The following is a 13372-nucleotide window of genomic DNA, read 5'->3' on the forward strand; positions in this document are numbered from 1 at the left end:
GACCGCTGCTACTCCACCTGTATGACCGCTCTCTCTCTCACATACCTGTATGACCGCTCTCTCACACACACACACACACCTGTATGACCGCTCTCTCTCTCACACACACCACCTGTATGACCGCTCTCTCTCTCACATACCTGTATGACCGCTCTCTCACACACACACACACCTGTATGACCGCTCTCTCTCTCACACACACACACCTGTATGACCGCTCTCTCTCTCACATACCTGTATGACCACTCTCTTTCTCTCTCACACACCTGTATGACCGCTCTCTTTCTCACACACCTGTATGACCACTCTCTTTCTCTCTCACACACCTGTATGACCGCTCTCTCTCTCACACACCTGTATGACCGCTCTCTCTCTCACACACACCTGTATGACCGCTCTCTCTCTCTCACACACCTGTATGACCACTCTCTCTCACACACACCTGTATGACCGCTCTCTCTCTCACATACCTGTATGACCGCTCTCTCACACACACACACACCTGTATGACCGCTCTCTCACACACACACACACCTGTATGACCACTCTCTCTCACACACACCTGTATGACCGCTCTCTCTCTCACACACCTGTATGACCGTTCTCTCACACACACACACACCTGTATGACCACTCTCTCTCTCACACACACACCTGTATGACCGTTCTCTCTCTCTCACACACCTGTATGACCACTCTCTCTCACACACACCTGTATGACCGCTCTCTCTCTCACACACCTGTATGACCGCTCTCTCACACACACACACACCTTTATGACCACTCTCTCTCTCACACACACACCTGTATGACCGTTCTCTCTCTCTCACACACCTGTATGACCACTCTCTCTCACACACACCTGTATGACCGCTCTCTCTCTCACACACCTGTATGACCGCTCTCTCTCTCACACACCTGTATGACCGCTCTCTTAGTTTTAACCCTGAGAGTAGAAGCCCTGTCAGTCTGACTGCCTGAGTCAGGTAATGTAGTCCAGAAACAGAGCCAAAACGGTCTGCACGCAGTCAGCACGCTGGGTCAGTCTATGCAAATTAGATCAGCTAATGAATGCTGGGTAATGCAGGCACAGAGCCCAGCACGCATGCCAGTCGCCCTTTTAGGTACGAATGTGCCGCTCATCTTTCACACAAGGCTCGATTCATGGATTCCCGCACAGAGCGGCACTTCTTTCTCTCCCACTCTCTTTCTCCCCAATTTCTCTCTGTGCCCTCTTTCCTTCCTGCTTTCTCTGCCATTCCTCTCTCTCTCTTCCCTCTTTCTCTCTCCCCCTCTTCCCCCCCCTCTCTTTCTCTCTCTCTCTCTCCCCTCGCTAGCCCCAGGCTCTGTGTAACTGACACAGTGTGTGTGCAGATGTCTGTGCTGAGTGGGTCTGTGTAACTGACACAGTGTGTGTGCAGATGTCTGTGGTGAGTGGGTCTGTGTAACTGACACAGTGTGTGTGCAGATGTCTGTGGTGAGTGGCAGTGTTCCAGGGCCTGGGGGCTGCCTCCCAGTCTCCAGGCTTTTATCCTAATGAGGGAGGGAGCGGGGGGAGGGGGGAGGAAGGGGGGGGGGGTAAATCTGGTTAAGAGCCAGACAGGGGGGGAGGGTGCTGACTCAGGGAGATGCTGAGTGATGGGATGGATAATTGGGGGGAGAAATCCGTTCTCCTCTTCCTCCAGCTGCTCTGCACATCTTCTGCCAGTCCCTGGTGACCTAAACCGCAGTGCTCTCCTTATCCAGAATCTGACACCCCCCCCCCAAAAAAACGAACTTCCGATCTATGGGCTCCTTATCCACCTCACTCTGCACCTACACCCTGAGGGCTCAGAAACCACCAATCACAGACCCCAACCAGCTGCTTATATGCAATACCCACCCCACAGTAACACAGACTATCTGTGTGTTTATGTGGTCCACTCTGCAGTAACACAGACTATTGGTGTGTGTGTGTTTATGTGGTCCACTCTGCAGTAACACAGACTATTGGTGTGTGTGTTTATGAGGTCCACTCTGCAGTAACACAGACTATTGGTGTGTGTGTTTATGTGGTCCACCCACAGTAACACAGACTATTGGTGTGTGTGTTTATGTGGTCCACCCACAGTAACACAGACTATTGGTGTGTGTGTTTATGCGGTCCACTCTACAGTAACACAGACTATTGGTGTGTGTGTTTATGAGGTCCACTCTGCAGTAACACAGACTATTGGTGTGTGTGTTTATGCGGTCCACTCTACAGTAACACAGACTATTGGTGTGTGTGTTTATGAGGTCCACTCTGCAGTAACACAGACTATTGGTGTGTGTGTTTATGCGGTCCACTCTACAGTAACACAGACTATTGGTGTGTGTGTGTTTATGAGGTCCACTCTGCAGTAACACAGACTATTGGTGTGTGTGTTTATGAGGTCCACTCTGCAGTAAATGTAGATTTCAGCACCTCTCCCATGTGGGATGACTTATTTTATTATTTCTGTCCTTTTTTTCCCTTTTTCCTGCACACGGGTCTGTTTGGATGACTTTGGCATGACCCCGGCACCCCTCAGCCCTCTACCCCCGTACCCCCCTAACCCCCCCTCAGCGAGACTGGCGCTCAGACAGGCGTGCAGAGGTGGGGGGGGGGGCATGGGGGGGAGACTGCCTGGTTTGTGCCTCCATCGCTCCCTCTGACAGGACCCAGGATTTTCATTTTTTTTTTACAGTGTCCTTCATTACATCATCCCCCCCGCCCCCGCCTGCCAGCCTCGCGCTGAGTTACTGCCCCCGGCTCGGGCGATGACATCATCACGCGCCGCGCGGGAATGTGGCCCAGTGACCCCGTGACCCCGGCGCATTAGCAGCCCTCTCCTCCGCCGCTACGCCGCGCGCTAGCCGCCTGACCGCGCGCTAGCCGCCTGACCGCGCGCTAGCCGCCTGACCGCGCTCGGAACGGAAAATACTCCATCAGAGCGTCTGTCTGGACACGGTCCAGCCCGCCCTCGCTGCGCTCCAGCCCGCCCTCGCTGCGCTCCAGCCCCCCCTCACTGCGCTCCAGCCCCCCCTCACTGCACTCCAGCCCCCCCTCGCTGCACGCAGTAAATGATCCTCATTGTGCTGGTCGAGGGGGGGGGGGGCTGACAGCGCGGGACGCTCTCCTCTCTCCGCTCCTGCAGCTCTTTCCCTGATCGCCTGTGTGTGCTTTGCACCTACACTAACACAGCTCAGCGTAAAGAGTCCCAACGCCTCCCTAAAACCTGCCCCCCCCCCTCAGCCCATACTGTACACCCCCAGGCCAGGTCTCTGCGGTTCCGGGTTAGCCTCGGGGAGGGGGGGGGACGCTCATAAAACAGCGCGGAGATTAAAAGCAGGGCAGATGTCTGCAGTAAATTAGGTCATCTCTGACTGCAGCCGACAGTCACTTTAACTTTAGTTTTTTCTTCTCTTATTTTCCTTTAAATTTTATTAATTAATTAATTTATTTTTTCTTGTATAGCACCTCGGCACAGTTGCAGCTGAGGGTTCTCTGCCCCCAGTGTGTCGCCGAGATCGCTTAATAGGGAAAATAAAGCGACAGTGTCACAGGAGTACTGCAGCCGAAATTAAGCTAAATCCAAAAAAAAGTGAAGAAGTGGGGTTTTTTTATTCTAACTGACATGGGAGCCGGAGCAGAAACACGTGCAGTTTTGGAGGTCGAAAGGTCGGCGAGCTGACGTTCTCTCTAACGGACGCCTCGCAATAATGGAGGATATTCAGTCCGTTTTGCAAGAGTCTGTTGTGACACGGGCGGCGCTGCGCTTCCTGAGGGCACTGAGTCAACTCTAGAGAGAACTTTGTCTCTCGCCTTCTGGCGTTTGCCTGCCCCCTGTGAGGTCTGGACTTTAGCGCCGAGCTGCGCAGCGCTTTGGTTATCGCCCAAACTTGTGCAACTGCGGTACAATTTACGCCTGACTGCGCCTCTGCACTTAGTCCCGGGAGTAGAGTTTTTATGTGCCACCCCCCCCCCCCCCCCCCCCCGTGATCAGGGAGCGGGACCCTTGGCGTAGTCCGTTAATAAGGAGGCCCACACTTCGCCCCGCAGATGCAGGATCCAGACTGTGATTTATATGAAACAGGGAGTCCCTCCGAAATAAAAGAGGTGTGATCTCACCTCCCCGGGTTAGCGGAGGTCATTCACATTCACGGTCTTCAGTGCCGCTGAATCTGCGCTGGCCGCTGCGGGACCCCGGCCCGCCGGGTCTGGCGCTCGGACTCCCGTAAATCAGGCGCGGCGGTTATGGGTCTCCCTCACCGCGAGTCACTCCGGACGAGTTCGGCGTCTGCGAAATGAATCTGTCGCCACGTAGTCATCGCCCCGCTCAGAGGCCGCTCTGGGAGCTCTGCGCTTCTCACGCGTCCCGCTGCGGCGGAACCTTCCGGAAGCTTCCGGCTCTCCCAGGTGACGGATCAGAGCTCCGGCTCTCCCAGGTGACGGATCAGAGCTCCGGCTCTCCCAGGTGACGGATCAGAGCTCCGGCTCTCCCAGGTGACGGATCAGAGCTCCGGTTCTCCCAGGTGACGGATCAGAGCTCCGGTTCTCCCAGGTGACGGATCAGAGCTCCGGTTCTCCCAGGTGACGGATCAGAGCTCCGGCTCTCCCAGGTGACGGATCAGAGCCGTTCTCCGTGACGATCGAGCTCCGCTCTCCAGGTGACGGATCAGAGTCCGGTTCTCCCAGGTGACGGATCAGAGCTCCGGCTCTCCCAGGTGACGGATCAGAGCTCCGGCTCTCCCAGGTGACGGATCAGAGCTCCGGTTCTCCCAGGTGACGGATCAGAGCTCCGGTTCTCCCAGGTGACGGATCAGAGCTCCGGTTCTCCCAGGTGACGGATCAGAGCTCCGGTTCTCCCAGGTGACGGATCAGAGCTCCGGTTCTCCCAGGTGACGGATCAGAGCTCCGGTCTCCCAGGTGACGGATCAGAGCTCCGGCTCTCCCAGGTGACGGATCAGAGCTCCGGTTCTCCCAGGTGACGGATCAGAGCTCCGGTTCTCCCAGGTGACGGATCAGAGCTCCGGCTCTCCCAGGTGACGGATCAGAGCTCCGGCTCTCCCAGGTGACGGATCAGAGCTCTGTCTCTCCCAGGTGACGGATCAGAGCTCCGGTTCTCCCAGGTGACGGATCAGAGCTCCGGCTCTCCCAGGTGACGGATCAGAGCTCCGGTTCTCCCAGGTGACGGATCAGAGCTCCGGCTCTCCCAGGTGTTGATATCCTCACGGTTGCCCCTTTCCGAAGGACTTCTTTTATCTGTTTTTTTTTTCCAGGCGAAGGAATTACAGGCTTTAATTTTCCATAATGCCCCCCAGGCCTGTGCCCCCGCCCCCCCCCCCACTCTGTGAGGCTGTGAGAGAGGAGGTCCTGGTGTCTTGACCTGCCTCCGGCTCACTCCTTACCACCTGTGCTGGAGAGAGAGCAGACAAGGGAGCTAGAGGGAGAGAGAGCTGACGAGACACCTGGATGAAAAACAAGCGGGTGAAATGCGTGACTCCTGGCGAAGCCGCTTCATCCCGTACGTCTGGCGGGCGTACCTCGGACAGATAACACCTCTCCTGGCCCCCTTTGTCACCGGCAAAACTATTCGCGGTCGTTCTCTTCGTATCTGGAGATCCCCGTGTGGCCTCTGGCTTCGCGGTTCAGATCACAGTGTGAATTTCTCACCCTGTCCTGCTAACGAGCTCAAAATAGCCGCCGCCCACCGTCGCGCTCGATGTGGCTTTCAGCCGTGTCGTCATGCGAGAGAAAAAATAAGCGGTGGCTCCTCGCTAATTTTGAACACCTTTATTTTTGCATTGTGACACTACTTCGCTGCCCGTAAGCTGTAAATGTGGGCTGATCATTTGTTTGTGATAACGGACAGGGGTTGGACTGAAACCTCAGTTAACACGAATAATAAGGGCATCTGCACATTACCCCTCCGAAACAGAATGCCACGGGCTCTCACTCTGGGTGTCTGTTTACGATGCCATCGATCTGGGGTGTAACGTTATACACTTCCTGTCCTGCATGTGGACCCCGGGATCTGAATGGGAACCCAGACTTTCGATCAAAGCCAATATTACTTTAATTATGATATGAGTGGGGTTTGACAGCTCCTGGTTTAAGGAAGGGTGAGTGGTCTCTCTTCCGGTCCAGTTCTGTGTGCATACGTGAACACGCCCCTACGACGTGTTATCGAGCCTCGCTGTGATGCCGGACACCAAGGCAGCCATTTTGGCTCAAGAGCATCAGCTGCTGGAAGCCATTTCCTTTTGTCCTCCGCTATCTGTTTTGCTCTCTCCTCTTCTTCCCTTTGGTGAGGGACATGGAGTCTGTACAGGCTCAGACTTGCCTCCTTTAGCTTTGTGGGCTAAATTCAGGTCTTTAAATAAATTCAGGTCTTAAAAAACTGTTATTCCTTGTATCAAGGATACATTTAGATATTTTAAAAAAAGAGAAGTCTCAAGAGGATATGTTTTAATAGTCTTTTTCGCCTTTGCTACACCCCCCCCCCCCCCTTCAGACACCCAACACCACACCACAGGAAACACTGGTTTGCATTTTGAGGAGGAGGTACCAGCACGCATTTTGGTCCAATTCAAACACTGGTTAACACTATGTCTGTGTCTTTCGGCCGCTGAAGAAAAAAAAGTGACGCTTTGAGAGACAGTGCGACCTTCGCGGGCTGCAGGTCTTCCCACCACCTCAGAAAGGAGCAAGCGCGGAGCGCGCAGCCTAGGCTCTTTTTGAAAATGAATATGTGGACGCGACGGTATGGTTTTGAAAGCGCATTTAGGCAGAAATATTTAGAAAGTGTAACATTTTTAATTTATGAATTTAATATATAGGCTATATACAGTATATATATTATTTTTTATTTTATAATTTTTTTATTTTATTTATTATTTTTTAGCAGCGGAAACGTTGGCTTTTCTTCGTGTCTGATTCCCTCGGGGAGGAAGAGGCTGAACCCTGTTTGTGCTCCCAAAGGGGAACTGAGGCCATGGCTGTGTGTGCGTGTGTGTGTGTGTGTGTGTGTGTGTGTGTGTGTGTGTGCGTGTGTGTGTGTGTGCGTGTGTGTGTGAGTGTGTGCGTGTGTGCATGTATGTGCGTGAGTGTGTGTGTGTGAGTGTGTGTGTGTGCGCGTGTGTGTGTGTGTGAGTATGAGTGTGTGTGTGTGTGCGTGTGTGTGTGTGGGTGAGTATGAGTGTGTGTGTGTGTGTGTGTGTGCGTGTGTGTGTGCGTGTGTGAGTGTGAGTGTGTGTGAGTGTGCGTGTGTGTGAGTGTGTGAGAGTGTGAGTGTGCGTGTGCGTGAGTGTGTGTGTGTGTGTGTGCGTGTATGTGCGTGAGTGAGTGAGTGTGCGTGAGTGTGTGCGAGTGTGAGTGTGTGAGTGTGTGTGTGAGAGTGTGTGTGCGTGAGTGTGTGTGTGTGTGTATGTGCGTGAGTGAGTGAGTGTGCATGAGTGTGTGCGAGTGTGAGCGTGTGTGTGAGCGTGTGTGTGTGTGTGCGTGTGTGCGTGAGTGTGTGTGTGTGTGTGTGCGTGTGTGTGAGTGTGTGTGTGCGTGTGCGTGTGTGTGAGTGTGAGTGTGTGTGTGTGTGTGTGGTGTGTGGTGTGTGAGTGGTGGTGTGCGTGTGCGTGGTGTGTGTGGTGTGTGTGTGTGGTGTAGAGTGTGTGTGAGTGTGTGGTGGTGTGTGTGTGAGTGTGTGTGAGTGTGAGTGTGTGTGGTGCGTGTGTGTGAGGTAGTGCGTGAGTGTGGTGTGTGTGTGTGTGTCGTGAGTGGTGGTGTGTGGTGTAGTGTGGTGAGTGTGGTTGTGGTGTGTGTGCGGTATGTGAGAGAGTTGTGTGCGATGTGTGTGCTGTGTGTGGTGGTGTGTGAGTCTGTGTGTGTGTGTGCGTGGTCTCTCAGCCCAGACTGAGTGAACTCTGCACTCTGCGCTGTGTCTCTGTGCTCCTCACTCATAAACTCCCATCATGAGCAGAGCAGTGCTGCAGGGCCCAGGACTGTGATGCAATTAGAGTGTTAGCATCACAGAGTGACCAAGCTGCTTCTGCATCAGTCAGTGTGCATGGGTCTGTCTGTCTGGTTCTGTGTGTCTGTGTGTGTGTGTGTGTGTCTGTTTCTGGGTGTGTGTTTGTGTGTGTGTGTGTGTGTGTGTGTGTGTGTGTGGTGTGTGGTGCGTGTGGTGTGCTGTGCGTGTGTGTGTGTGCTGTGTGCGTGTGTGCGTGTGCGTGTGCGTGTGTGCGTGGTGTGCGCGTGCGTGCGTGTGTGTGTGTGGTGCGTGGTGCGTGCTGTGCGTGGTGCGGCTGCGTGTGTGTGTGTGTGTGTGCGTGTGTGCGTGTGCGCGTGTGTGCGTGTGTGCGCGTGTGCGCGTGCGTGCGTGCGTGCGTGTGTGTGCGTGTGTGCGTGTGTGCGTGTGTGCGCGTGTGCGCGTGTGCGCGTGTGTGCGTGTGTGCGTGTGTGTGTGTGTGTGTGTGTGTGTGTGCGTGCGTCCTACTGCATCTGGACTCTGTCCATGGCTGCGGGAGATGACAGTGTAAACAGTGGGAGTCCAGCAGTCGACTGTCCCGACAGACACAAGCCCGGCTGCTGTTAATCTCAACCACTCGTGTCCGCCCGCGAGCTGGACCCGTACCAGAACTCCCCAGAACCCCCCGGCAGAACCAGAACTCCCCAGAACCTCTCCCCGGCAGAGCCCCAGACAACCACCCTCCACACCGCCTGTTCTTTCACACACTCATCGCCGATCAGCCCTGTCTGCAGTTACGCACTGAGCTGCGGGCACCTCCCATGCAGAGCCATTTCTGCGGGCTAACAGAACCGTCATTTCAGCTAATCTCATTCAGTTAAGAGAAAGGAGCTTGCATCTGAAAGGATGTGGTCAGTCAGATCTTGAACAAACAGGCCAATATCTTCGTAAAATATAAACAGCACGGACTTCATGTGAAGAGCTGCGTTTTTGTTTCAATAAACTTGCAGCCATCTGCCTTCTTGTTTTGGGAAAAAAAAACCTGCCAGTTTAAAAAAAAAAACATTTTTTACAACCCTGAAATTTTCAGTAAGCTGAAGCACTTTGTAACCACTTACAGTTCTCTGTAGTGAGATTCTCTGTGGTTACAATGATTTTCTGTAGTTAGTGTGGTTCATGGTTACAGTGGGAACTCTATGGTTACACCATAATTCTCTTTACTTCTGGTGCACTGTAACCATCAAGCTCACACTAAGCACAGATGGACCCTGTCACTAAGAGCGACTGAGAGTTAACGGGTCTCATGCTGGGGATGTAGCGGGTTTCAGTGCAGTGCCGTAACACCGCAGTCGATTATCGCGCCCTGACAGTGCCCAGTGCCCGCTGTTGCCCACAGCTGTGCCCAGTGCCCGCTGTTGCCCACAGCTGTGCCCAGTGCCCGCTGTTGCCCACAGCTGTGCCCAGTGGCACGTAGTGTCAGCCTGGGAGAGAAAGGAACCGTCTGCTGCCGCCCGCAGAATTAAAGCAAGGGGTTGTCTTGGCGGTACAGAGGCGAGCGCTTTCCCCATAATTAACCGCGGAGGTTTCCAGAATTAACTGAGGCTTTGCGAAACAGGACTCGGAATCCCATAGGTTTTTGGAGGAATTCGACCGGAGCGACTGTGGAGAGTTCTTTTTGTAGTGCGAGCAGATTTACTGTGAAGCGCAGCCCGTGGGGGGGGGCAGTGGGGCGGGGGGACCGGGCGGTGGGGCGGGGGGGGGGGGTTGGTCTCACAGAGGAGGGGTCCTTGTCCTGCAGAGTCCGTCTGTCCGCCTCAAACCCGCTGCCAAACCCAAGGAAAACACCCCCCCCCGTTCCGGCAGAAGCAGAATCGCACCATTTACTTCGACCTTTCTTCGGGTCCCTGAAAAGGGGGCTTTTCCCTCAGGTCCGTGGCAGAGGCTCTTCCTCAGGAACGGCAGTAGATCTGGGCTGCTGTAAAACGGACTCGTTTGTGGAGATTTGGGGGGTTCCTGGGGTGCTGTGGGTGACTGGCGCGGCTGCTCAGATCCGCCCCGCGGCGGTTTTAGTCCTGGGGCGCGCGGACGGGCGAGCGCTCCCCCGTTTCCGAGGCCGAGCCGGGAGTCCTCCATTTTGAGCCGACTCTGTCAGGCCCAGCTGCCCTCCGGAGCTGCGTGAATATCCTGAATATTTTATGAGCTCTGGGCCGCGGTGGAGAGGCTGCCATCAGTCTCTCTGTCTCGCTGTCGTCCTCCTTTTCGACAGCAGCAGGATCCTCTTTTTAAAGAAGCTTGGGCGTTCTGTGAAACAGGCGTTCTTCACACCTTCAGGAGGTCTCGCATAGGCAAGCAGATGTCGGAAACCAGAAGGGCAAAAATGTGACGCTGAGTCAGCCCTTTTGCCGAGGGTTGGGGGGGGGGCTTGTTGCCCACTATATGTTCATATAGCGATTTAGTGGATTGATTGCTAGGCTTGCCAGTAAGCTTGTGAGATTTGACGTTTGAAAATGAAAGACTAGGTGGTGCGGTAGTGTGTCTTCCCCGAAGTTGGAGTGAAACCTACGCATACGCACACACATTTCTGAGAATGAAAAGTGTGTTTAGCGTTAAGGGTGTACCTGCCGTCCTACACAACCGGGCTGCCATTAGGTTTGGCTCCCAGCCCACCGCAGAGGTTTTGAAATCAGCGGTTTGTCACCAACCCAGGATGTGGCTGCAAGCCAACGTTTTGCAAGATTGCGTGACCTTTTGCAAGATGGTATGACTTTACTCCCTGCTTGTGACAGATGCCCACGTTATGCATTACATTACATTACATTACAGGCATTTAGCAGACGCTCTTATCCAGAGCGACTTACACAACTTTTACATAGCACTTTTACATTGTATCCATTTATACAGCTGGATATATACTGAAACAATGCAGGTTAAGTACCTTGCTCAAGGGTACAACGGCAGTGTCCTACCCGGGAATCGAACCTGCGACCTTTAGGTTACAAGCCCAGTTCCTTACCCACTGTGCTACACTGCCACACATTATGCTATGAGCTTAATCCTGAAATTTCAGATTAAGCCTGAAATTTCAGCCATAATCCCAGCCGGCTCATTTAGGGATATTATGGGTGCGAAATGCATGCCGTGTGTTCTAGAGATGAGAAGTTGACCAGAGCTGATTCTCCTGTTTTCCCTCTCTGTTCTGAAGGCAGCTGTTCTCCCCCGGGTTTAAGGAGACTTGGTACAGTCCCGGCGGAGTGCGTCACACCTCATCCCCCCCCCGCCCCGTAAGTGCATCGGTCTGTTCTGAAAATGAACGTGCTCATCACCTCCCGAGTTAGTGCGCCGTGAGCACCAATCAAAAACGTGCATGCAAACAGGAAGTGGAGATGACATGGCTGAAACTGTAAAAAGTAACCATTTCTGTAGTCCTTATGGCCTCTGGTCATGTGGCTTGCTTTCTGTTTGCAGGAGAACTGTTTCTACCACGGTGTGGTCCGAGGAGACGCGGAGTCCAGCGTGGCCCTCAGCACCTGCAAGGGACTGAGGTCAGGCCGCCGACAGGAAGTGATGTCACACATGCTGGGATTTTCCCTCTCTCTCTGTAACTCTCTACAGAAAGTGCCTTGTCTTCCTGGGTGACGGCAAGAGAAAAGGGCCATTAAGGATGTAATTATAGGTGATCACAGGCTCACACCGCCTGACACAAAGTCAATGGGTCGGGGGGTCAGAGGGGTTGGGGGGTTGGGGGGTTGGGGGGTGGGGGGAGGGGGGGTCAGGGAGGGGGGGTCAGGGACGGACAGAGAGAGGCTCACAGCTCGGCCTCAGCGATCAGGAGGAGAGAGCGATCTGCGGAGAGATCTGAGTCCGCCTGTCCGACGAGGGATGAAACGTATCGATTCCAGTCTCCGGCTCGGAACGTGGAGCTGCCAGTTCCCCCCCTCCCCACCTCCCCACCTCCCCATCTTCCCTCTCCCCCCCCCCCCGAGGGTGTCCTGGGGAGGGGGGAGGGGGGGCGGAGCTGAGAGGCACATCTGCGGGACGATTAAAACGTGTCCAAACGAACACGCTTCCGGCAGACAGCGTGAGGGGACTCCTTTAGGGAGGGAGGGGCAGTGAGGGGACTCCTTTAGGGAGGGAGGGGCAGTGAGGGGACTCCTTTAGGGAGGGAGGGAGGGGCTGAGCCGTGGGCGTCTGAGCGCGTGCAGAGAGACGTGCAGATGTCTTACACAGCTGCAGCTCAGAATCATTCAGTTATTCAGAAACAAACAGTGTGTGTGTGTGTGCGTGCGTGCGTGCATGCGTGTGTGTGTGTGTGTGAGAATGTGAGTGCGTGTGTGTGTTTAATGTGTGTGGGTGTGCGTGTGTGTGAGACGGTGTCTATTGCCGTGTGTGTGTGTGCGTGCTTATGTGTCTAGGGTTGTGTGTGTGTATTTCACACAAACACACATGTATATATAACACGTACTGGCATGCGTTATTTTACACACAAACATACATGTATTTGACACATGCAAACAGATCTCCATAACGCACGTCGCATTCCTGTCTCTCTGTCCTCCTGGTGAGCTGCGTCCTCACACATGGGTCATACGGACCATCTGTGCCAGCGTCTGTCCACTTGTTCTGGAAGAGAGGTGTGAAGACACCCCCCCCCCCCCCCCGCCGCCCCGCAGTGCTCAGCACAGGGAAGAGTATTATTTATATGCATCAGAAGATTCTAGAACGAGGTCTTTTCAGGCACTGTGCCTGTGTAAACAGAAATACACGTCTGTGACATTCAGAAACAGTGGAGCAGCACCACCAACCAAAATCAGAACAGCTTTCAGTCTGCGTATGACCCGTTGCGATATTAAATCATTTTCAGTGTACGCGCGGTGAAAGCTGATTGGAGGATTGCTCATTGGTTGAGATGTAGCAAGCCATTTCTGATGTTAATTTACCTTCAGTCTGCATTTTCTTTGAAATAACCTTTGTTTTACCTGGTTGTAGAGCAGCTGTTAAATGCACTGTCTGCTTGTCACCACTAGGGGCATGATCACAGTCAGCGGTAATGTGAGCTACCTCATCCAGCCCCTCCCCAATCAAACCGAGACTGGCGGACATGCCGTGTACCGCGCAGAGGACCTGAAACTGCCACGGGGGGCATGTGGGCATCACCATGGAAACCAGGAGGGTGGGCTGGACAACTTCATCAGCGTGATGACGCAGTCAAACCTGGGCAGCAGGGTGAGGCCTCTGATTGGTTGGTTGTTTGGTGGGGTTTGGTGGGTGCTTAAGGGGTGTTTGAGTTTACCTGAGAATGATGACCGATTAGTTGAGTTTCAGGTATAGTAACATCCATCGCTGTCAGATTGATATTCGAAAATGCTCACTCATTTACCAGAACCTCCGCCTTGCCCCCGAGAACCCAA

The 13372-nt window shown here is 53.9% G+C and overlaps 1 protein-coding gene across 1 annotated transcript in view; it reads left to right on the plus strand.

Annotated features, from left to right (window-relative positions):
• adam19b (ADAM metallopeptidase domain 19b) overlaps positions 1–13372 on the plus strand; it is a 28873-nt gene that overhangs the window by 3201 nt on the left and 12300 nt on the right. The window contains 3 exon segments of the mRNA XM_064325205.1: positions 11167–11245; positions 11430–11506; positions 12989–13187. Of these exon segments, the coding sequence (XP_064181275.1) occupies positions 11167–11245; positions 11430–11506; positions 12989–13187 (355 nt within the window).

Source organism: Anguilla rostrata, chromosome 3 (genome assembly GCF_018555375.3).
Source record: "Anguilla rostrata isolate EN2019 chromosome 3, ASM1855537v3, whole genome shotgun sequence".
In the NCBI taxonomy this organism is placed as follows: Eukaryota; Metazoa; Chordata; class Actinopteri; order Anguilliformes; family Anguillidae; genus Anguilla; species Anguilla rostrata.